Source organism: Amphiura filiformis, chromosome 14 (assembly GCF_039555335.1).
Source record: "Amphiura filiformis chromosome 14, Afil_fr2py, whole genome shotgun sequence".
Classification (NCBI taxonomy): domain Eukaryota; kingdom Metazoa; phylum Echinodermata; class Ophiuroidea; order Amphilepidida; family Amphiuridae; genus Amphiura; species Amphiura filiformis.
The window spans coordinates 43,615,459-43,642,614 of NC_092641.1; the positions used below are offsets into that span (position 1 = coordinate 43,615,459).

At 35.3% G+C, this 27,156-nt stretch overlaps 1 protein-coding gene across 2 annotated transcripts in view; it reads left to right on the top strand.

Annotated features, from left to right (window-relative positions):
• The first annotated feature begins 1,505 nt into the window (after positions 1-1,505).
• Positions 1,506-27,156, top strand: part of LOC140170149 (uncharacterized) — a 183,341-nt gene continuing 157,690 nt past the window's right edge. For both annotated transcript variants that reach the window (XM_072193470.1, XM_072193471.1), the window contains exon 1: positions 1,506-1,754. In XM_072193470.1, the coding sequence (XP_072049571.1) occupies positions 1,733-1,754 (22 nt within the window). In that variant the 5' untranslated portion in view covers positions 1,506-1,732. The remainder of the gene's footprint in view (positions 1,755-27,156) is intronic.

Here is a 27,156-nt window from a genome sequence, read left to right on the forward strand (position 1 = left end):
CATGTCATCGGCCGCTTGGCATTTTCCTTTTATTTTTATCCATTCCAGACTATTTAGTCCAAAATGAAAGTTATATTTTTGCTATCTCTGTTGAGCCAGTGCGCGCAAAGCGCTCAAAATTTGCAATTTAATGGTATTTTGGCCCAAACCATGGTGTTTATCGGGCTAATAAACAGTTCCACAGGGCAATTCTTGTCGATTTCTTCCCGTTATAGATGGAACATTTTTGTTTATTTTTTTTTATCTTATGATATTTAGAGGGACGTTTCTCTAGAAAATTCAGGGGGTCGTGCCCATCCACATGCATCTGCCCTTATGTACGTTGTTTACAATAGCAAAATCATGGGTGTCAATCCTGGGGGAACATGGGGACGTGTGGACCACCACTTTTGGGGCAAAAATGTACCCTTTTTCCAGTGACTTTTTGACAATTCCCCCCCCCCCCCCCCCCTATATTCAAGACGGATTGACACCACTACAGCTAATGAGTCGGCGCGGTAAAGTGACAAAGAAAACATTTTTATAGCTATTCATTTCGTCCCATGACTTAACACATAATTACAGGAACCTCAACTTTGCTATCTTCAGTAGATAGCAGTGTGAAATTATCATAACGTTATAACGCCACAAAGGAAATATTCACACGCATGTACAGTGTGCATTGGTTAATGATAGAGCCTTCTCACATTTAGGGGCCTATTTTGTACATTTGTGTGGTTTGTAATGTGCCTTCGTGGTGCTGATGCTATGCCGGGGGATGAGTTTGTGATGTGTGTATGATAAGGCCAAATAAAATAAAATACATGTTTCTCGTCCCCACCCTCATCAAATTCTTGAAATTGTTTAATATTTTAATTTTTTGCTCAATAACTTTGTTACACAAATATTTTTCAGAGTAAAAAGTGTTCAGAAATAATACTGGTTATCACTTTCAAACATATTTTGTACTATTTTGACCCTATATGTAATTAATAATTGGGAAATAGTACCGTAAGAAAGAGTAAGAGTCCTTCTATCTTACCAGAGATTGGAAATGTATCGCCAATTTAAATTTGACTTCGAAAATAATTTTTGTGTTTACTCTTACTGAATTAGCCTATTTTGAATATATGCCTAGGCCTAGTTTAAAACTATCTTGGGATGAGGGCACTCAACTTTGGAAGTTAATTGCAACTAAAATATACAAAACTAGTCATTTAATGAGATGTTCACAAAAGGGTGTATTGGATGAGAACCCCATAAAATTGGAGCGTATTCAGTGAGACTTTGAAAATTGTTCAGGGTAAAAAACATCAAAAGCATTTCTCTAAATTATACGAAGGGAAATTGAGATATATTATATTCGGTCAGAATTATTAAACAAGGATCCTTTGGTACATGTGCTGTTGGATTAGAAGAAAATGGTTCAATATGGCCGCACTTTCTCGTTACCCCCCCACCCCTTGATTGAAAATCAAGCGTTTTATAGTTGATCGTTTTTTCACCGTTTCATTTTCTACAGCACGCCCTCGTCACACCAATTCAAGGATTTGTTAATTGTAAAGGACGCCACACGCAACAAAACGTGGTTTACCGGTATATAGAACAACAACCGGCATTAACGCATTGGACGTTTAAAGGAAATTATATATATCTCTCTTGAACTTATAGGATTATATATCTACCAATTGGAATATACTACTACCAGGTAAAGCCTATTTGCATAGGCTTGCCGACTACCCATGAGTGAACCATGGCAACGTGTTCATCAAAAGGTAAGTCATATGCTTTAAAATATTTCTTATAAAATAAAATATCGGATTTCTGCAATACCACACAGTATACATGCCATTGGTTTTACATTCACAACTAATTGAACTCGGAACGTGAACTTGCCTGGCATGCATGTGTTTCGTGCATCAGTGATTTTGTATTATTAAAATATTATGATAAAAAAAAAAAGTCGCGTCGGGTTATGTGGTATTTGTTACAAAAAAGAGAGAAAGAGGGGTAGTTTTTGTATATAAAAGTTTGATTTATTGGTTTTGGCATGCCTGTTGACATAGATGAACAATTATAACTTGGAAGTCTTAGTCAAGCCTTTTTGATCAGATCAGCAGGGGGTAGAAAATTTCTGCAAATTACTGTAATTGGACAGGGCATAACTTCGAATTCTGCAAAAAAATTTAAATGAGATATAAACCAGTGGCTCCGGAACCGGGTGGGGGCCTGGGGGGCGGCCCCCTCAATAATTTTGGTGAGGGGGCCCAAGTACTCTAGCCCCCACCCCCCCCCCCCCCCCCCAATAATCTGAGGTAAAATTCATAATTTTGGGGTAACATTCAAAAATTAAGGTTAAAATTCATAATTTTAAGGTAATATTCATAATTTTAGGCATAATTAAAAATGTAAGGTAGAATTCATGTCAAATGAATGAATTTTAAAAGCTCCCGCGCTTCGCGTTCCGGAGAAGGCCAAACAATCCCCCCCCAAATATTAAAAATCTTCTGGAGCCTCTGTAAACCAACAGGTCTGGTACCGGTACCAGTTTTGCGGTAGTTTTAGGCTAGTGTTGAAGTATTCATTTCGGTATATCGAATGATATTAACTTTTATATCATGTGTATTGTAGAAGCCCGTAGGATTGGTACCCCCTTGCTACGGCTAGTGGACTATATAGAGTGTGGACGTGGGGAAAGTGAATGTATGCCTCATTATTTTTACTTCTCCACGTGGAAACAGAGATATAGAAATATATATTTAATATTAACAAAAAAAGAAGTAAATAAATAGGAAAAAAATGCTTGGTTTCAAAACGGTGCCTACTGCAGCTCAAAGCTAATTAAAATGGGTCTGCACTGAAAATAGACCCCTACACCAAAATAAAGTGATTTCCTATTATACTGAGAAAAGTGCGATTTGACAGAAAATAAGATTGTAAATAATGCAACAAATTGCTGCAATTATCCACACGAATTGCTATTTTTGTAATCAAATGATGCTAGCGGACATTCTTTACTGGCACGCCAGGGTATATTCGTTGCATTATAATAATGATACTATTATTTTGCCCAAACTTGAACAAGAAATTTTACGATGTACATTTACTTGACATTTGGACCTATTATGTTGTTTTTTAGAGCTTTACAAACTATGCCCTTTGGTTGCACCATTTAATAATGATCTTATATCCCAGCAAACACAAAACGTTTTTAAAACGTTTTAAACAGGTTATACTTTGGATTTTGGTTTGGTTAAACACGTTTTTAATCACATTAAATGTCGGGTTATTTAAATGTCATGAAAACACACTACATCTACATTTTAAAATGTTGTCAAACTGTTGTTGTAAAATATATTTTACAAACATTTTTTGCCAAATACTTTGTCAACACAACATTCTGTTATAATATATATTTGCAGTACATTATCGAGAAATGTTTTTGAATGTTATGAACATGTTTTATAGACTTTATAGCTTTATATAACCTTTAAATAACCCGACATTTAAACGTTTTCTGGCAAACCTTTCTAACCTTTTGCGAATTATGTCGAAAACGTTTTGTGTTTGATGGGATGCAACGAAATATCCCTGCCGTGCCTGTGAAGACTGTCATGACTGTTTATCCGCCGATACCATTTATCACGTTTATTCCTGTATGGGGTTAAGGGTTTATCAAATGTTCTATCAAACATAGCTATACATCATTATAGTCTCCCATATATTTTGAGAATCTGGACATGTGAACAGCTCAGGTTTAGCAAGAATGTCATTTATGTCATGTACTCACCTGTTTCTACTGTTCAATACTATTTGATTTTAAATCATTTATTACATTAATGTACAAGAAGTTTCACTTCAGACGGAGGCCCTATTTCGCCTATTTTTGCCATTAGTTCAAAGGGACATCACTGATTTTTTAATAAATTCAGATTCACCTGTTTCTACTGTTCAATACTATTTGATTTTAAATCATTTATTACATTAATGTACAAGAAGTTTCACTTCAGACGGAGGCCCTATTTCGCCTATTTGTGCCATTAGTTCAAAGGGACATCACTGATTTTTTAATAAATTCAGATTCACCTGTTTCTACTGTTCAATACTATTTGATTTTAAATCATTTATTACATTAATGTACAAGAAGTTTCACTTCAGACGGAGGCCCTATTTCGCCTATTTTTGCCATTAGTTCAAAGGGACATCACTGATTTTTAATAAATTCAGATTCACCTGTTTCTACTGTTCAATACTATTTGATTTTAAATCATTTATTACATTAATGTACAAGAAGTTTCACTTCAGACGGAGGCCCTATTTCGCCTATTTTTGCCATTAGTTCAAAGGGACATCACTGATTTTTAATAAATTCAGATTCACCGGTTTCGACTGTTCAATACTATTTGATTTTAAATCATTTTTTACATTATAATGTACAAGATGTTTCACTTCAGACGGAGGCCCTATTTCGCCTATTTTTGCCATTAGTTCAAAGGGACATCACTGATTTTTTAATAAATTCAGATTCACCTGTTTCTACTGTTCAATACTATTTGATTTTAAATCATTTTTTACATTATAATGTACAAGATGTTTCACTTCAGACGGAGGCCCTATTTCGCCTATTTTTGACTTTACGCTCGTAGTTCAAAGGGACATCACTGATTTTTTAATAAATTCAGATCACTGTTTTTAAAACCCGTTAAATTTTAGATTTTTGTCATTTGAGCAGTTAAACATTGTGAAACTATAATTACCGGAGTATGCAACAAATGTGCAAATGTACAAAAAATGTTCCTCATACTAAAAGTATTTTCGAAATTTGGGTCGGCATTCATTTGTTCAGGAAAATTTTGTTTCCCATAAATTTTGATAAACCTTGATCGGTCGGACCCGTAGAAGAGGATTTTCTTTTTTCGTCGCCTTAACATGCTAAAAGAGCCAAATTCATCCATTTTTATTCAATAACGCGACTGAACAAGTTCAAGTTCAATTTTATTATTAAATACATTGAGGCCTTTGATCCATAGTATTACAAAATATAGGCCTAGGTGTTGCATTATAAAACGTCACAAAGACACAAACAACACAATTTAAGGGTAGACTAGGTGTTGTTGGTCGAAGCAGCCAAAAAAAAACGATTTGCATTATCTGAATCAATATAATTTATTATTGAAAAATATCACTTTGGTGTTTTGCAAAAGTTAATTCTACAAATCATATACTTTGAAAACTTGCTTGATTTATTGTTGTGAATGAGTTATGTACGTTTTACAAAAGTGTTGCACTGTTTCAGCCCTCTTTACAACATAACTCAAGAACCACAGGACCTACAAAATTATATCTGTGATATTTGAATTTTTCTACACACTAGCTATGAAATGATCAATGCAATTTTTGCCAAAGCTCTCTACCATTCGCAAGATGCTGTAAACTACCAAATCGCAACAGTTTAAAATAGTTGCTAATCTTAAAAATTTAATATAATGAGAAAAACAGAATTATGAGTATATTGATGATTTTTTTAATGAATACCATTATAAGTTAAACTACACTATTTATAATGAACATGATGAATGTATGAAAAACAAATGCAGCTAAACCTGCTATAAAGTATTCGAGTCTTTCGTTTTATTGAAGATTAATGAAGAATAAAACGTCTGACGAATTAGACCAGTCAAAACCCAAACTGGCAGGTATCTTGAACGCAAGCTGGTTATAAAAGTGCAAATCGTCAGCCTGCTACGCTATTATGCCTAAGTCATTTTTACATGTTCCTCATTTGCAATTTTGATTTTCTGAGTAATAAACCCATAACTCATCAAATTTCCAGCCGCATTCTTTTCATTAACTTGTGGAATATATCAAAAGAGATGTATTCCACAAGTTAATACAAAATGCGGCTGGAAATTTGATGAATTATGGGTTTATTACTCAGAAAATCAAAATTGCAAATGAGAAACATGTAAGAATGACTTAGGCATTTAGCGTAGCAGGCTGACGAAATGAGAAAAAAAATGGAATTCGTCGATATCCCCTGTTTTGCAAAGGAGACAAGTGCGATATTCTCTATCAATTCTGAGTTCTACCATATGCAGTCTCATAGTGAGTGACTCGAACACCTCAACCGGCTAAGGGCTATTACTATGAGATGAAATTTTAACAGCAAACGTGAACAATTTTGAAGCGGTTTGAAGCTTGGTAGTCAAACATATCAAAAAATAATAATAAGCAATACCAGTTGACCAGGAAAAAAATAAATAGGCCTACTATAGTACGCGGCCACATGGATCATTATGTAAAATAGCCGTTGCTGACGAACATCTGTTTTCCAAAAAAGATCAAGGTAATTTTACTTGACCTCTATTACTGTAAGGCCAAATAAAAAATAAAACATGTTTCACGTCCCCTCCCGCTTCCTTTTTTGAGGTTTCTTCAATTTATTTTTATTTTTGAAATTCAGTTATAACTTTTCAAAAAATATGTCTAGGAAGTAGAGATGCTTTCTATAGCCTTGCTAATATACAAGCAACACTTTTATAAGGTTTTGTGATAGTTAGAGGGGGCCTATCTCTCAGAACAACAAATAAAAAGAGGCCTCCTCCTTTTTCCAGGCATTATTGTATACGCTAAAACAGCTCTAATTATGGGTATTTACACCGATTTTGCGATAAAAAATAAAAAATAAAAAGCCCCCTCTTCCTCCTTTTTTCAAAAACCCGGACGTGAAACATGTTTTTTATTTTACTTGGCCTAATCTACTGCGTTGATTATAAATATCAAATCGCTTCTAATTATTGTCTAAAAGCATCATCAGTTGTCATTGTAAATTGTAGATAAAAACAACAATTAGGCTTGCTCAAAATATTTTCAAGTGAAATAAAAAGAAATATTATATACACGCACGCGATCAGCTCTAAAAATAGGTGAACCCAGAATCATTTTCAACAGCATCTTAACATTGTATTCTAGTAAAAGGTCAAGTATTTTCGAAGAGCATAGAGAACTGAGAAGGATCTACATTATGCATTAATTGAGGAAACGTATTAAAATGTGCTCGAAGAGATTCTCGATTCAAACATCAATTTTCGTTGCTTCTTAGTTGTATTTTCAATAATGCCAAGAACTAAAAGGTTCATATTAAAAACAAAATGTATTGTAAAACAAACACATGAAGTAAAGTGAGGTTACTGCTGAAGCCTGTATTGCTGCTGCACTACCAATTTATTAATAGAAAAAATGATACCAATAGAAGAAAGTTGGGTGTCACTCTCCCTCTATTAATAGATTTCGGCGCTGGCGAAAAAATGAAAATTCGGGGAAATCATTTCACAAATTTTCATTTTATCTGTTCGTTTTTTTCGCCGTCTACTCTGAAACTTGAACTGTTACTACTTTATTCTGCTGTTGCACGAGCAATTTAATAACCACAAAAATAATTTGAAAAAAAACCCATAATTTTTTGATGTCGCCCCCGTTAGATTTTCGCCATGCCGGCAAAAACAATCGGGGGGATCAGTTCAAGCTAGTTCACAATTAATGCTATAGAGGAACTGATCATTTTATTCGCCGTCTACTCTTGAACTTAGGGACATCTCTGCTTACACTGCTGAGAATATTATGAAAGATTCCTTCAAACGTTGTTGCATTGCTTATTCTGTGATGAGGCCTCGCGAGTGGGTCATTCCATGTCAAATCAACCAATTTGCTGAAAATCTTGGCAGGTCACCCCTTCAGATTTTGCTGAAAATCATTTCTAGCATACCTCTATGGCAACAATGAACACATAGAAAAAATTAGCGCTCTACTCCAAGCGGTTTCGGAGATACGGCTTGCCAAAATTTCACCCAGACCCCCCTTTTTGCTCTCGCGAGTCGCGTCATTGAATTTGTCGCGTTTTGGAACACTCATATTTTGACTTTAGGAAAAAGATATTAAGCTGAAAATTGCTACCTAGAGTGACTTTCACCCAAATAAGCAGAATATGGCCTTAACAACAGTGTAGTTCCTCCACTTTAAAAGTTATGGGTCTCCCAAAACCCCTATTCGTTTTGTCATATTTCACCGTGTTCAGTTTCCAGACCCCTCTCGTGATCGTACTCTTAATAGATATCAGAGAATGTTCAAACTTCATAAAAATGCTTAATAGGCCAATATCTTTCCCCTGAAATAACAACAGACCACTGATACCTTTAATTAAATTGTGGCTTGGACCCAAAATTTGCTCCGCAGAATGAAATCCTGAAAACACCCCCCTCCCACACCAGTTAACCTTTGACCCCGCAGATGAATTCCGACAAACTTGAAACTTACACCATGAATGCTTAAACACTTATTCTACATCTGTACCAAATCTTAGCTTTGTAACTCCACTTTTCAAAATTCACAAATTTCACTTTTTTGACAGAGATTAGCCAGCATCCTATATCAACGTGTGTAAAATTTGGCAAAATACCTAAATTTCATAATCTACTCTAACCAAGAAGGGGTGGAGTTACATAGTTAAGATTTGGTATAGGTAGATATCAAATGTTTAAGTATGTATTGTGTAAGTTTCAAGTGTGTCGGATTTCATCTGCAGGGTCAAAGGTCAACTGGTAGGGGCGGTGTTTTCAGGATTTCATTTTGCAGTGCAAACATTGGGTCCAAGCCAATACCTAATTAAAGGTGTCACTGGTCTGTTATTGTTTCAGGGGAGAGATATTGGCCTATTAAGCATAAATATGAAGTTTGAACATTCTCTTTTATCTATTTAAGAGTACGAGTGGGCTCTGGAAACTGTACACGGTGAAATATGACAAAACGAAAAGGGGTTTTGGGGGACCCATAACTTTTAAAGTGGAAGCACTACACTGTTTGTAAGGCCAGATTCTGCTTATTTGGGTGAAAGTCACTCTAGGTAGCAATTTTCAGCTTAATATCTTTTTCCTAAAGTCAAAATATGAGTGTTCCAAAACGCGACAAATTCAACGACGCGACTCGCGAGAGCAAAAAGGGGGGGTCTGGGTGAAATTTTGACAAGCCGTATCTCCGAAACCGCTTGGAGTTGAGCGCTAATTTTTTCCATGTGTTCATTATTACCATAGAGGTATGCTAGAAATGATTTTTAGCAACATCTGAGGGGGTGACCTGCCAACCCATTGGTTGATTTGACATGGAATGACTCGAGTATCATTGGCCATACGAGTCATAACTGCCACACTTTCTCATAGGAGAAATTGTGGTAGTTATGACTTGTATGGCCAATGATACTTGAGGAGTCAGAATTCATTACAGGAGAGCACCGTCTTAAGGTTCGTTCATATACTACCGCCGCATTTGCGATGCGTTGCTTTGCGATGCCGATATATCGATTACTTTTGCCGCAACTCAACGCAACTCGTCGCATTTAAAATGTATTTAACTTCATTGCGATATCGCAATGCAGTAGTTTGCAGTACGATGCAGTGCGGCAACGCACCGCATCGCAAAGCAACGCATCGCAAATGCGGCGGTAGTATGAACGGACCTTTACTGTCAACTCCAATACTCTCAATAATCATAAGTGTGATTAGCACAATTATTATATAAATGTCAAATGCTTACACGTGGTTCTCTTCATTTTATTAAGATAATATCAATGGCATTAATAGTAATTAGTCAGATTCGTGCTTAAAATGAACCAAAATGGCCTCATACCCAAAGGCACAGTTAATAATTCCCATTCAACAATCATTATACCCGGTACCTTTTAAAAAATTGACCTCGTATTGTGGAGGATGAGTTTGTGTACCGAGCAATTAAAAGGTCCTTTTATATGAGTAGGCTATACACTGAGGAATAAAAGGAACTGTGCCTCAATAGATGAGAATGGTTAGTTCCGTTGCAGTTTAAGTTGACCCATCGGTGAGGGTAATCTGTACATCGGTCTAAAACCGGTTAGCAACGGGACCTGAGAGCACATCAGACACACCAAATTGCATTCTGAATACGAATAATGTACTTTTGATATCAAATAATTTTGATTTTTTTTAAATTCGCGATATACATGTAATACAAATTTTATGGTAAATTATTAAAATTTGATATTTTTGATATTTGAATATCTAAATTTTTAGGTCTTTGGGGGGGGGGAAATGTCCAACTGAAAAGAGAGCAAGGTACACCACCTTGATAAACACACATGGGTATATTATGTAGAGGGGACAGCAAACAACAAAAATGTAAGCAATGAAGTAGGTATAAGTTCGAAAGCCAGACATAGGCAGACAAACTGAACCAATTAATGTCAAGGAATACCCAGGCCTGGAAAATATGTTTATTTCCCAGCAAGAGAGATAAATCCCCCTTCCCAACTTAACAGGATTTCCCACCATTTCTTATGTATTTCTTTATCCAGAAAAGCAAAATTTCCCTCCAAATGCAAGACCAAATTTCCTGGCAAGGAGATTACCGAATTGCTCATTTTTAATACCAAATGTAGGTACAGAAATAGGTAGATTAAGTTAACCAAAAATTTCCAATTCCAGAGCCTACAGATGTGTAAACAAAATAAATAAAAAACGGCCAACATTTCGAGCAGATATATAAACTGCTCGTCTTCAGGGACAAACAACAAAATATATAATCAAACAACAAAAACCTACATGTTGTAATTTTAAAGACCGAACAAATTTAAGTAAAAACTAGTTCAATTAGCAAACTTTTAATAGACAAGCTCTAAACAATGCTAAACAAAATAAGCTGTGTCGATAAAAGGCCCCTTCAGTGATTTGCTCATCCGGACGATCGTAAGAATCATCAAAAAGTCAGATTTTGGTACCTTTGTCATTGTCATAGATGTGCTAACATAGCCTGTTAGTGGTTCAGCCGAAAGCTGTGTATTTAAGACAAAATGAGACATTTTACACGAGTCTGTAATTTAGATACTGACAGTATCTAAATTAGCTATGTATTCGTCAATACTGCTGTTTTCTTCGTTGTTTTTTTGCCAAATTCGTCATTTCAAAAATACCACACGACAATTTGAATGACTTGTCCTTCACTTTTAATAAGCGATTTATAAACAATTTTATTTTTTTACACTTGCGCTGGGATCACTGAATGGGTCTCTTTAAGCATGTTAAAGGGCCTTTGTTTATCACATTTTAAGACCTTTAGAAATGTCGTAACTCGGTTACTCGGTCACATCTATATCCATTAGAGTAGTCTAAATAGTAATCTCGCACGATCTTAATTGCTATAGCTAAAATGACCAGTACGTGCTAAAATCGTGCTTCATTTTATAAGAGCTATAATTAAGGCTAAAATGTATCAACTACAGTCGATTTTTTTTAAAGGTAGTCGATGTCAATTTTATGTCGTGCATTGCAAATCAAAGTCTCGAGTAAAGTTAATAAAAATATGCTTTCCCGCCCTGACATGCCTGATTCGAACCAGGAGCAAGAGGTTAAAAGACGAGGTCATGAGGTTACCGTGACATTTTATTCCATTTGATCATCAGTACTGGATTGTGGCATTATTTTGATATCGATTATGAGTATAAACACGTATCAAACCAGAGTTTTGCCTGATAAATCATGTAAATTGTTGTATAAAACACAGAATTGTACCTTTTGCTTTTATTATTTTGCCGCGTAATATAAATTGAAAGCTTATTCAGTATAGGGACCATTCAATATCTACGCCAGGAGAGTGTGGTTTTGACAAAATAAAATCGATTTCGCGTTCCTCCATCGAGTCCGCATCCCATTTTCTCCATTTATATCTTAACATTCCCCGTTTCCCCAAGAATATAATTATTAAAATGGATAGTGAAATTAATTAAACTGGAGTTCTTACAAAATTGTACATGACCATAATGGTCATGTACAATTTGTTTGTGAAAATCTTTTTGCATTTGATCAACTTTTTTCACAACTTCACTATTAAATACATATTATATATCATTCGTTGCTATGTCGTGTATCAGAATTGTTAATTATACAGATTTGATAAATGACCGGGCGTTATTAATTGATCTCTCTTATATAATCACAAGTAATCAAAGTAATTAATGGCACTTATCACTCACGGATGTGCGTAAATATAGCAGAAAACGTTTCCCCCTTACCAGTGCTATACTACTATTTCAGTGGCGTCTCCAACCAGAAAATGGGGGTCATTATGTGAAAACGCTAAAAATTGCGTGTCATATAGCTTTGTGGGCAAAAAAATGTCCCAAATTTTGCAAAAATGTGCCATTTTGAAGTTAAAGTCACTATAAAAATGTAAAAATTGTTCAAAATGCGCAGATTTGGTGTAAATTTCTATATAAAAAAGCGGGGTACCGTATTATTAGTTGTATAATGGGAATATAGTAATACTGTTTTGGCACATTTTAGTTTCATGCTCCGTCGTCCTGGTTGTGCAGTGAAATCAGTGGAAGACGTTGTGTATTAGGCCTATATGTGGGGTGGGGTGTGTCTGCATTTAAAGTAATTTTCTGCGGACATTTTGAAGTTTGTTTTGACTTTCACTTGTGCCAATAAGATGAAAATATTGTTGTCCGCCAAACCAACAGAGAATCGTAATTGCCTGATCCACACTATCTCCTTCAAGATGAATTCAGGAATCATAGGAACGGACAAAGTTTTATAGATGACAAGAGGCCATATTCACATTATTATGAATGTAATGTGCGCATCTTAATTTCCTCAGAGAATTCTAGACTGAACTCCAAAGCAATAATACTCGTTGGCACAGGCATGGTTGAGAGACATTTATATCATGCTCTGCGCGCTGGCCATAGGCTTCAACACTCAAAGTTCCAAGATATGTTCTCCAAATATCAAGAGCTATCTTAAGAACCACTGAGCCAATACTAGGCTTGTTTGTACTCATTTTAATGCATTTTTAATACTGATTCCAAATATGGTCATGTAAATTTACAATTCTGAAATTTTTGAATTTCATAAAAAAAATTGAAACTCGCGGGGAGAGATTTATACGCATATAGAAGATTTATTCCAAAAGTGACAATAGTATTAATGGAAATTGGAATTGAATGATGATCTAATATCCGACAATGGAATGGGGATGTGGAAAAGTATTTAAGGGGGTACTACACCCCTGGCCAATTTTGGGCCTATTTTTGCATTTTTCTCAAAAATTATAGCGCATTATTGGTGACAAGTAAGATATTATGTATATAGGGGCAAGGACTACAACTGCTGCACTGAAAAGTCAGCAACTTAATGCAAGTAGTTATTGATTTATTGATCAAATATTGGTTTTCCCTCATTTTTGACTGTAACTCCACAACTGTTGTCTGTGTTGAAATAAAATTTCCAGTGCAGTAGTTGTAGTCATTGCCCCTATAATATACATATCTTACTTGTCACCAATTCGCTATCATTTTTGAGAAAAATGCAAAAATAGGCACAAAATTGGGCAGGGGTGTAGTACCCCCTTAACTGTTAAGCTTTACATGGTGATAATAACTGCATTTTTTGAACAAACAGCCAAAAGAGAATTCCTCAATCAGTTATTACAACGAAAAGATCGGAGGTGTATAGCATAGTTATAGCAGTATAGCAGGCACACTCTAAATAATAATAAACTGAGCTCAAACAGAAACTTATAATTTTTACAACTTGTGAATCACAAGGTCATATCTTAAAATACTGTCAATCAAAATGAACCAAAATTACACAGGATTACCTTAATACTCTACTCAAAACACATGTCAGTAACCATGCAGTTGTCCAACTGACACAACAGCAAAATGCACTGTCATGGGACAGCTTCCTGGACTTCCTTCACTTTCACAGCCCAACATTTGGCACCCAGGACAAAAAATATGTGAGCATGCACACAAGATCCTTGCACAGATGATTAAATGGTGCTGCTTTCTGCTTTTCATACACTTTTTTCATGAAACAGGGCTGGGCTGTGAATGTGGTCCAGGAAGCTGTCCCATGTCAGTGCATTTTGCCGTTGTGTCAGTTGGATAACTGCTTGGTTACTGACATGTGTTAAGAGTAGAGTATTGAAGTAAATCTGTTTGTAATTTTGGTTCAATTTGATGGACAGGAGTTCAAGATATGACCTTGTGAAAAATTATAAGTTTCTTTTTGAGCTCAGTTTAGTATGAACATTACTCAATGTTGAGGAACAGCGCAACAAAATGAATCTATATAATGGAACTCAATATTGTAAATTTTTACTCAATTTGAGTACAATTTAATTGAGTTCTTTACACTCATTTTGTTGAGCTATGGACTATTCCATTTAAAATCCACACTACCCCTGTGGAAGATTTAGCTAAAGTTTTCCACAGATTGAGTACGACTTTTGAATGCAATTGGGTAACTTACATTTGAAATAGGCACTGCAGTTGTGGAAGATATAGGTAAGGACTTAATACAGAGGGCGTATGGGTTTCAAAATGATTAACCCTGACCAATTATATTTGATATGTTTGAAAAACATATAGTCCTTCTATGGAAGATATTCCAAAATCGTCCACAGGGGGAGTGTTGATTTCAACTGGAATAGTCCTATTCCCTTTTTACTCAACATTGAGTAATTTTGTATTTGCAGTAAACATCTTTCTTTCTTGGTGTATCACATTGCGATGCCCATTCTTGCTTGCACCATTTCAAAAATGCTTATTTGCATCATAGCATTTCATCACAGGAAATGAGAGTGACATTTCATTATCCAAAGTAATTTACCCATGAAAAAGAATACCATAGTCAACTTATAAAAACCGTGCTTGTTTGTTCTGACCCAGATATTACAATAAGTATTTGAAAAAGAAGATATAGTTACAACATCCCAAAACAGATAATTGCTTATTTCATTTAAGTGCGATACCTGATCTTTTGCATTCGGGTATTTAGGTATGTATCTGGAGCATATCATTTATTAAAGGGCGTTATGTGAGCTACATGTATCTTCACTGTATACCTACAGTAAGCCAAAAAATTAAGGTACCAGTTATGTTCACCTCCTGTATATCCTAAACAAAGACATATATGTCATAATTGGAACCAGCAGCCAATAGCTGCATCTTTTAGCTCGAATTTAAGACCTCATTCGTTGAATTTGTTCAAGAAATAAAGACACGGCGATCCCAAAACGCCAAGGAAGATACCAATTTAAAAGTTGCAATTTGCTGCATTAAATGCCCTATTGGTTTGTACACAAAGCGTTCGTGAACAAGAGAACTAGCGCTGCGCTTCCATTGATTAGCACGTTAAAACCAGTGTCGTGCTTTCATTGATTAGAACACAAAAGTGCAACTTTTGATTTCGTTTCTTCATTAGGTTTTAGGTCACTGTTTCTTTAATTCTCAACCAAGATCAACATAGTAAGGTCTTAAATTAGAGCTAAAGAGTACATCCCGGGAGTACATGTATTGGCTGCTTTTTTTAATTTTGACATATTTGTCTTTATTTAGGATATACACGGGTGAACACAGCTGGTGCCTTAATTTTTTGGCTTACTGTATATGACCTGCTACCACGAAATGAGCGTGATGTCGCAAGTTGGTCGCGACATCACGCGACCAACTTTATAAACTTTGAAGGTGGACCACATCGACTTTGGGCCCCCTGAAAATGTTGAATGTGCAATAAATTCCATCTTCGTGAGGGCGCTGTTCGAAATGTAAATGAGTTGTGACCCCAATTTTTGGGTATGCATTGTATTTATCTATATATAGCATCAGTGACAACAAAAATAATTAATCTGACAAAAATGTGAATTTAGGGGGCTAAACTTGCCAGTTTACAAAACATTACATTTTTTCTTGCATATTTAATGAGCCCGTGACACAACGCGCAATTACAGAATTTTTTTAATTTTTATTTTTTGACAAATTGGGCATGCAGTTAGTGTGTATGCAAAGTTTCAGACCTCTCTTTCTTTTTATAAAGAAGGCACAAACGCCCAAAGATGAAATTTATTTAAAGGGCAACTTTTGGGACCAAATTTAGACCCCCCTACTCCAACTTTAAATGGCTGCCACAGAAAATCCGTAAGAGCTACAGACCTCAAATTTGCAGGTTGTTAATATTTTTACAGGTACAACATATGACTAAAATATAAAGCAAATCTGAGGGGGTCAGGTGGGGCGCCTCCTTGATTTGATATGGAGTGACCCTCATGTGTGACTTCTAACAAAAGGCGCTGGTTCCCGTAGTATTCCTCATTCAAACCAATTCAATGCATGACCGCGGAGTTACCTGCATGACTTTGGCGGGCTATTTTGAAACAGTTATGGTTGCACATTCAGGTACTTCTTTTGAAAGTCCTAAACAAGGTACAGCAGTCGCTGATAGGATATGCAGCTTAGAACACGGATAACTTGACCTCTATATTTCTATTACTTATGGTATACGAATTACTTTTAATATCTGTATTTTACATACCAAAATCTGGCTTATAGTGACGTGTGCCCTTAAAGTGATCCCAGTGAAAGTAAAATGTGTATGAATTGCTTTTCATGACTTATCATTCACTTTAACAAAATAAAGGATAAGTCATTCAAATTGTCGTTGAGCATTTTTCAAATGAAAATTTGCCATAAAACGAGGAAAGCATGCAGCAATATCATGAATACATGAATACATGCAGCTAATGTCTCTATTTTTAGAGATATAACGGATTCATGTATGAAATTCTATCTGTAAAATGAAATGTCCAGTTTTGTCTTTAATACGCGGCTTTCGGCTTACCCACTAGCAGACTATGTTAGCACACCTACCAGCAAAAAACTGAATTTTGATGATTTTTACAATTTCCAAATGAGAAAATCGCTGAATAAATAGGCCTTTAAAGTCTTCAGTGTCAGCCCTGATTAAATGTCAATGGTGGTAAATTACGATACCTGTGCACTTTACTTTTGAAAATAACGATTTCTGGCGGTTAATTTATATATCTTGTCTTTGAACCGTCGGAAGAAACTAAAAGTTCTTTGAACTATTAAACTCTTGTTTGAAGTGATTTGTAAAATTTGCCAGACGGGTGCGGTGAATAAAAGTACATCGTATAGACTTAGTGAATATTTCAATTAGAAGGAGCGTTTGGTTTATATGGTAACTAGTAAGTATCTTTTTAAAGTACACTCGGGCAAAAAAAGAAGAAAGGACAGCATTATTTGAAACCTGAATTTGTAGCTGAAATCGAATAAAGTTAATAACAATATGGCGTATCTCAATCATTCTGAGCTGAGATAATTATCAATACCAGTATACGTATGTACCTTGAGAAATTTAATTTGATCATTTACTTTGTTTAAATTTAAAACTATTTCATGAGAGATGGGAATTCCCTCTCATGTAATCACAACAACAAAGTCAGTCAGATCTATTTATAGATTGGGAACTCTTAGAAAAATACCAAGGCAGTGTTGCAATGTAAAATGGTAATGTCTAAATTAGACATTCCCTGTTCGTTTAATATTATTATAAAATGTAAAAACATGATTTCGGGGCAGATATGAAAGTGTTGTAGTGGGCATTTTAATATGATTAGTTTTTGATTACAGTCTATTTGCCTTCAAAAACGAGCTAGTAATTTTGCATAGCTAACAATAACGATAACGAACAAGATTTGGAGTACGCCATGGTGCGTATTTTTTCCCAAAAGGGGATTATATTCTTCTGTGTTTGTTGTGCCTTCTGAATTGATCTTGTATAAGAGGTGTTTTGGCATTGGGTTCAAGCAGATCTCTGGTTCAGGCTTCGCGTTCGATTTGGTTGTCAAAAATGTACATGTAGATGCCATTGGCGTCAGTCCCGGGGGAGGGAGGGGGGGGGGGCAAAATGACCCATTTTTTTCTTTTCAGTCTCTTTGACAATTCAGACCGACCCCCCACCCCCATTTCTAGCCAGATTGGCGCTAATGATAGATGCATGAACTGTATGTTAAGTAATTTCTTTTCCGTGTGTTCTCTATTATTTCTACCCTAGTGTTGAACTGTGCCGGTTGGGGATTTCAGTTTATTAAATGTGGCGGTACTTGATTGTGCTACAAGTATGACATATACTATTGGGTGATATCCACAAAAGTGCAACAACATTAAAACATTGTAGGAATAGCAAGTGAAGGATGAGGCAATAAAATTTACATTAACTATTTAGCTTTATTTTTGTCTGGGGAATAATTGGAACGGGAAAAACGGTAGTGTTCATAAATACAGTTGATGATAAACGGCATTGTTGAAGCTCCAGTTAATCAATCGCGTGTATAGCTACAAGTGTCCGAACGAACGAACTCCACCACCATTTACAAAAATGCGCTATTCCAATTTAAATCCACACTACCCCTGTCACCGTGGAAGATTTTGAATATATATCTTCCACATGGGGTGTTTGTTTTTCAAATGTAATTGGTCAGAGTTAATCATTTTGAAACCCATACTCTTCCTGTCCGGTCCGACTGCCTGATCAGGAAGTATGGCCTACTGCCGAATCAGGCAACATGTTGCCGAATCAGGCAACACAGGCTTTGGTAACCCTTTCGAATATGACAGACTAAGGACTAAATTGTTCTTGGTGATTTTATAAAAGATCATTGGGAATTTTACTTTGACACACATGAGCTACATGTAAGTTGACAGTTTTTCACCGGGCGAAAAAAATTCCACCGGGAGGAAAATAATTTAAATAACAAAACAATTTCTAACGGTTTTTTAAAAATTTGATTTGAATATGCAAATTAACTTTATTTTAACTAAAATTGATGAAAAAATACTACTAATTGTACATCCATTGATAATTTTATATATTTTATCTACTTCTTTACTCTAAACCAAGAAATAACCGTATGTTAAAAGGTGCTCTATTTGAAATAGAGCATTACATTGTGGGATACCATGCCGTCTGACTCGGCATATCCCAGCAAACACAAAACGTTTTCGACATCATTCGCAAAAGGTTATAATATGTTGTCAGAAAACGTTTAAATGTCGGGTTATATAAAGGGTATATTAAGGGTATAAAACGTTTTCATAACATTGAAAAACATTTTTGATAATATACTGCCCAGCAGACACAAAATGTTTTACAGAAAACGTTTAAATGTCGGGTTATATAAAGGGTATAAAAACGTTTTAATAACATTCCAAAAACATTTGTGAAAACCTGATACAAAACATTCTAAACAGAATGTTATTTTTGGGTTGAAAAAATATTTTGCGAAAAATGTTTGCCCAAAATATTTGCAACAACGTTTTAAATACGTTTTATGACCTTTATATAACCCGACATTTAAATGTTATTAAAACGTTTTAAAGAAAACATTTTAAGAACATTTCTGTGTTTGCTGGGGGCAAATATTTTAACATAATGTTATTTAAGTGTTGACAAAATATTTGGCAAAAAATGTTTGCAAAAATAGTTTACAATAACATTTTTTGAAAACATTTTAGAAATATTGTTGTGTGTTTTCATACAAAACGTTTTAAAACGTTTTCATAACCTTTATATAACCCGACATTTTAATGTTATTAAAACGTTTTTACTAAACCAAAAGCCAAAATATAACTTATTTAAAACGTTTTAAAAACGTTTTTGTGTTTGCTGGGATGCTGACTGATTCGGCAGTTCCTGATCAGGCAGTCGGACCGGACTGATTATGGCTTTACCTATATTGGAGTGAATATTTCAAATGGAAGTTATACCCAATTGTCTATTCTATTTGAAACCTATACTCCCTCTGTGGAAGACTTCAATTAAATCTTCGACAGGGTAGTATGGATTTCAACTAGAATATCCCAATGTTACATTTTACCCTTATTGTCCTTCGGTCTTATCATCTCCAGTTTATAGCATAGTCTTTACAGAAATTCAAAAATCTAATCTATATTTTTTACTTTTAATAGCGAATCACAGATCATGTTGATAGTTTTTTAAAGAGTTAACAACACATCTGGATTTATTCATAAAGTGTTACACAGGTTCTACATTATAATGGCAAAACATAATCCATAAAAGTGTCCATCTCGCTAAGGTCCTGGCAGTCTAAAAGAACATTGTGATATGTAAGGACAAGGTTACCTGCCCAAATCCTAGTATAAACATTTAGTAATTGCTGTTATTTAGTTATACTGCACCAACCTGGCCAGTTGGCCTGGCCAATGATGTTAGACCTTTAAATATCATTGGTATTGGCTTTAATACGTAGTATTTTGTATGTGATAATCGCGTCGAGTTATGATGGTTGTGCCTCAACACACTATTTATTCCTTTTCCGGATTGTAACGTTATCATTCAACATACTGTTATGAAATATTACATGATTAACATGATCACGCATGAAGTTCTCGTAATTGTTAGGCATATTCCTGTTTTTATAAGGCGTAGTATTTATTAATATTATAAACATAAACTACTTCCCTGTTTAGCTCATAAGTAGGCATATTCTGGCTTCTTATTTCAATTATACTTCCCTTTTCGGCTCTTTATGCAAAAAGTAGCCATGGTAGCCTAAGGATAATTTGATGATTCGTAAAAGTGTTTGCACACTTTTGAGCATCAAGACTGCAGTTGCATGAAGGGAACACTCGAGGTTTTGACAAAAACCAATCACAGATGCCTATTTTCCACTAGACCTCACACAGCTCTTATGATGCTATGCACTCAACCGTGTAGTATAAACACAGACTGCATATGGAGACTCGACTCGTTGTGCTTGGAAATATCTGTGTACTCGGGTGTATCGAGGTGGAAACTGTGCGTAGATGTATTTATAGGCGAATCGCTTTGTAGCCAAACTTTTTCATATGACAGAAGTTCTTCGCCATGATGCGGATCTGGTGATTCCGGTGTGGAGTTACCCAATGTGAATCTGTCTGCAGCGGAGTGCGGTAAAATGTACAAGTAAAATGCAGTAATGCCCCTGCCATACATCCATGCCGCTGCGGCAAGTGACATGACGTATCAGCCAATCACAAGTCTTGATTGTGTCTGTTTGTCTGCAATGTGCGTGCGTCACGCCGCTCAGCGGCAAGCGGCATGATAGTATGGAACCAGCATAACTGATGGCATTTGACGAGGCAGACGATACATTTATTTTGTGATACATTGATACATTAATGGTTTGTTTGGCCCTTCGTATGCAGACGATATCGATGTAAAACAATACTTGCTTGAATCTACCAAACCACCTGCTAAAAATCTATATCAATTTCAATAATTGTAATAATAAAGATGAAGGTTTATAGAATTATTGCCGGTAGATACGGTAAGAGGATTCAAATGATTCAATAATGAAATACGTAATTCAAACCCTGAAAATAAGTGCTGAAAGAAATGTGACAAACTCATAAGACCTTTTAATAGCTATATTTGATAGACACTCTAAATAATTCGTTTTGAATAAATGTTTGGATAACTAGCTACCTATCAGTAGTTCTGATTTCGATAAAAATATATTAATACCATGTCTATGAAAAACACTGTAACTAGATATTTTTAAAGATGTTGTCAATATGTTATTGTAAAATATTTTTGCTAATTATTTTTGCAATATATTTTGTTAACACTTAAGGTCCCATTCAGAGATCCCAGCGAACGTGTAAAAAAACTAAAAGTGTGTATAAATTACTTGAAGGATACGTCACAAGAATTGTCATTAGGTATTTCTAAAATGAAAAAATGGCAAAAAAAACCCAAGGAAATAGCATTATTGACAAAGTTGAGGCCCCATTGAAATACATATATCCCAGCAAACACAAAACGTTTACGATATCATTCGCAAAAGGTTATAAAAGGTTGTCAGAAAACGTTTAAATGTCGGGTTATATAAAGGGCATATTAAGAGTATAAAACGTTTTAATAACCTTAAAAACATTTTTGATAATCTACTGCTCAGCAAACAAAAATGTTTTACAGAAAATGTTTAAATGTCGGGTTATATAAAGGGTATAAAAACGTTTTAATAACATTCCAATAACATTTTTGAAAACTTGATACAAAACATTCTAAACAGAATGTTATTTGGGGGTTGAAAAAATATTTTGCGAAAAATGTTTGCCCAAAATATTTTCAATAACGTTTTAAAAACGTTTTCATGACCTTTGTATAACCCGACATTTAAATGTTATTAAAAGGTTTTGAAAAAACATTTTAAGAACATTTCTGTGTTTGCTGGGTTCAAACATTTTAACATAATGTTATTTAAGTATTGACACAATATTTGGGAAAAATGTTTGTAAAAATAGTTTACAATAACATTTTTTGAAAACATTTAAAAATATTGTTGTAGTGTGTTTTCATACAAAACGTTTTAAAACGTTATCATGACCTATATATAACCCGACATTTTAATGTTATTAAAACGTTTTTACCTAAACCAAAAGCCAAAATATAACTTATTTAAAACGTTTTTAAAACGTTTTTGTGTTTGCTGGGATATAGCTAAATTCTATGTAAAATGTCTTGTTTTGTCTTTAACACACTGCTTACGGGTTAACCACCAACAGGCTATGTTAATACATCTAGCCTATGACACTAACAAAGGTACCAACATTTGAGTTTGATGATTTTTACGATCCTCCTGATGAGCAAATCACTAAATGGGACTTAAAAATAACATTATAGTTCGAACCTTATACAGTAAGTTTTCCAAAAATAAATGGAATGTTATTAAAACGGATTATACACTATTAGCTATTACCCTTTATATAACCCGACATTTAAAAGTATTCTGCAAACTTAATAGACTCTAGAGACATCATAGACATAGGTAATTCATTTAAAAAGTCATTATTTTGGGCCTCAAGATCATTTAAGCGCTCCACAGACTCTGAGTATTAGACGTACAATATTGTATGCAACATATCTACGTTATTTAATCTATTGCCATTCTATTTCCAGTAATGTTTAAGTTCTAACGAATGTTTGATGACGAAAAATCGATAATATGTTACATATAATATCTAGTAGAAATATATTATCGATTTTACGTCATCGAACATTCGTTAGAACTTAAACATTACTGGAAATACATGTAGAATGGCAATAGATTAAACAACGTAGATATGTTGCATACAATATTTTACGTACAATAAAAAGTCTGAATACTGCTTTAGAATCTACTAATGTAATACGATTTTCAGTAAAATCTGTAATTCCCTAACTGGCCTGTCCAGTCATCAAGACTAGACGGTTTTTATGAGTTTGAGAGGCATGTAAAATAAGATTAACACAGTGAACATGCAAGACAGGATAGGTATATGAAAACTGTTAGATTAACAGATTTCCTTATACATGTATATAGGAACTCACTTTCTACGATACAGGTATGACCGGAGTCCTGCATGGACTAAATGCTATACCAAGGAGTTACGTAATGTAATTCCTAAGACCCATTCCATGTCAACTCAGGGATGTGCACCGCAGCACCTTCAATTTTTTTCTTTTTCTGTGTGGTGGTAGATATTGATGAGAAAGTAAAATCCCGAAAATTTGAGCTTCATACTCCATTTCGTTTTCCCGTGGCATCAATTTGAAATTTAGGGGGTCAGCATAAAAATGTGTCGTAACGCGAAAGACGATGTTTGGAGGTCCATAAATGTATAAAGGAACCCTTTACAACTTTGAAAAGTATGTATCCTGGGATACTTATTTGTGTAGAATTCAAATCTGGCATCAGAAAACTTGTAACTCCTTTACTTTCAACAAAAGATATAGGGCCCTCAAAATGCAACTTCGTCCATCAGGACCAACTTTGGGGGTCAGAACTCCATAAGTAAAAATAATTTTACTGTCCATTTTTTTGCAATCAGAGCCCTTTGGTAGGAAATTATTCTTATCCAATATTGAGCCTATTAGAATACTTTTGCTGAGATATTACCCATACAAAACCCCAATTGTACATTTTTTGTAGTTTTGACCCCCTGAAAACCAATGTCAGACAATTTGAGGGCCCTACCATCAACTAAAGGTATGTTGAAGTTTTTATGCCAGATTGGACAACATTTCTACAGAGATATTATCCCAGGGGTCTCAAAGTTGTAAAGGGTTCTCTTTAACACAATCACTTAGGTTTGCCTACCTCCAAAGTCGTCTTCGCGTTACGACACACATTTTTATGCTGACCCCCCCTAAATTTCAAATTGATGCCACGGGAAAACGAAATGGAGTATGAAGCTCAAATTTTCGGGATTTTACTTTCTCATCAATATCTACCACCACACAGAAAAAAAAAATTGAAGAGGTGCTGCGGTGCACATCCCTGGAGTTGACATGGAATGGGTCCTAAATTATATGAAACACGGTCAAAAAACAAAATGAGTCATTTTCCATGGCCAGGTTTTCAAGCAAAACCAACAATCCCGCGCGAAAAGCTTGGGACAGTTTGTTTATTTTACGCATCCCCGCTCCCCTTATTCAATGTTGAATGCTGAAAAATAGTAAAAAGTGGTTGCGCTCAATGTCTGCTCCATCATTGTTTCCAAGTACATAACGTGAGCTATGAAACGTATCATGTATTTTCAGCCTTATTTTCAATTCACAGGAATTTGATCTATAAAACATCATCTGTCCCAACGATTTTCGCAGTGGCGTAACTCCTATGGGCTCTGGGGGGCCGCGCCCCCGGGCACCCGGGCTAAGGGGCACCCAAGCCTGGATAGCCTTTGACACGATAATACTTTGTTATAGGAAAGAAGTGGAAACCTTTACCCACCATGCATAGAATTACTCTTCATTTGGGTGCCCTTCAACACAAAATTTTTTCGCGCGCTTCGCGCGCATTGAAACATAAATTGGCATTTTAAAGACCTAAATTCAACTTGATTTAATACCAAATTAGTGGTATTTTTGCACGCCTGCACGCAATTGTTTTAGGAAGAGGGGGTATTTTGTATTCTTGCGTCTGATCGCCACAATCACTAGCTACGTCACTGCAGCTAGTAGCTGCTAGTGATGAGTCTTCAAAAGTAAAGACATTGGAGAATATGAAAACATTTTGTTTTATTAACATGCACTGCATTAGCTTGTATTGAAACATGAAATAAATTTAATCTGAAACACTATTTGTAAGTTATTCGGTAGGTCTATATGCCTTTCAATACCAAAATTTATTAGCTCTGCACCATGCACACCCTTGGTTAGGGGCACCCGAACTACTTTCGCCCCCGGGCACCCTGTCCCAAAGTTACGCCACTGGATTTTCGCACAAGATTGAAGGCTCTCATAGTATTAGTAGCAACAACGGTCACAAATCACAGATTTATAAAATTTTGAGGTCAATGCTATAGTTTGTTCGGCTTATACTTGGCGAAAATATTTCGGTTTTTGTTACTGTGCGCGCGTCAATAGAGTCCCAACTCACAGTTGCGATCGCGTAAATTCACATAAGCATGCGCTCGTTGCGCAAATAGCGTAAGTGCTCCACCCAACTGCGTGCATGCTGTTTTTATATAAGCAATACAAAATGTTATGAGTCTTGTTTTTTTGCCAATTATAAGCCGAATTTGTATGAATCACAATTTGCTGAGAAAATATGGTAAACATGGTAAAGAGGCTCTAGCAACATATTAATTTGCGAAATTGATTCGATTGTTTCTAGAATCCTCATTTGAATAGAATTACCAAAATATTCAAAAAACAAGTCTGGCAATCTTAACACATTATTGCTTGCGATCGTATTTTGTAGCGAACTTGCGTTTTTAATGTGGCAAAATATATTTTTGTTTTAATTACCGACTGACTGACCCTGAAAGGGCAATACATACATTATGTTATATAGGCTATTTTTATCTGCAAATTTACTTGGCCAATTTACCTGTAAATTTGTTTTTGAAAGCTAAAGCTAATAATTTGTAATTCTAATGACAATTTGAAAGATTTATATGATAATGTAGGTTTAATAAAGCCAACACTGTTCTCAAATGAATCATAAATTTATGAATAATGTATGATAAAATAAATGATTTGCTGACTGCTTCAGAAGCATGATAACTTGATATTAAGTGTCATAGGCGACATTGTGTCCAGTATAGCTGATAAACTCATAAAAAGTTGACTCCATAATATTCTCAACCAGGAGCATGGGAAAGTAACACTTATATTATTTTTTTGACGGGGATGCGAATTATTATATAATTATTATTATAAGCATTTTCTTGAATTTTTTCACTGCTCATTCTTAATATATAGTCAAATCTTTAATAATATGTAAATAAATTACAGGTTTGAAATAGTGTTGGAAAGTATACAAATTGTTGTTCATACACTCCTAGATAGTGAGAACCAATCAGAGCAAGCGTTAGTAAATTACTAGCCGTGCATGAATATAGTATAAAGGCACAGGGCGCACTCCGCGTACACGCAGTGCTTTCGGACTTTCGGATCCAAAATATTTCATGACAATTTTCTAACAAAGATAGCAAAAATCTGTATTTTTTAGTCGTCTATGAATTAGGTTAAGATATGCGTATCTTTTGTTGCTCGAAAATTGTAAAAAATGATGCATTTGTACTGAGATGTTGATGCACGACAAATAACGTAAAATCAATTGATATCATGAAATCACCAAATACTGCGATGCATGCACGTATTTTGTCCAAGCAACCGAATGAATGCTTTCCTGATGATGATCATTGACAGAAAATACAAACAGATATGAGAAAGTGTAGCATACGCAATCACTTGTTGACATCGACCTACTGCACCATCCCTAGAGATCTTATTTGGGTAATCTTCTAGTGTTTGTCTAAGTATATCAACAAGATGTATAACAATATTTTCCTTGGGTAAAAGTTTTGTGTGTCGTTGCTGAATGTATGAAGTGTTGTGTTTATTCTCCATTAGATATATAGCAAGTAACGGAGACTGCATGCATGCAATGGGTTTTCTACGCTTTCGTTTTTATAACTTTTTAAAGACGTTGTATTTGTCTAAAAAAATCTAGAATCATTGCAAATTGAAAACGGGAGACAAGACATATCCTGTGAAGCCGGTTTCGAAACGCTTCCCGTAAGTGGCCATATTGCCTGAAAACGGGAGACAAGACATGTCCTGTGAAGCCGGTTTCGAAACGCTTCCCGTAAGTGGCCATATTGCCTGAAAACGGGAGACAAGACACGTCCTGTGAAGCCGGTTTTGAGACGCTTCCCCTATGTGGCCATATTGCCTGAAAACGGGAGACAAGACATGTCCTGTGAAGCCGGTTTTGAGACGCTTCCCCTATGTGGCCATA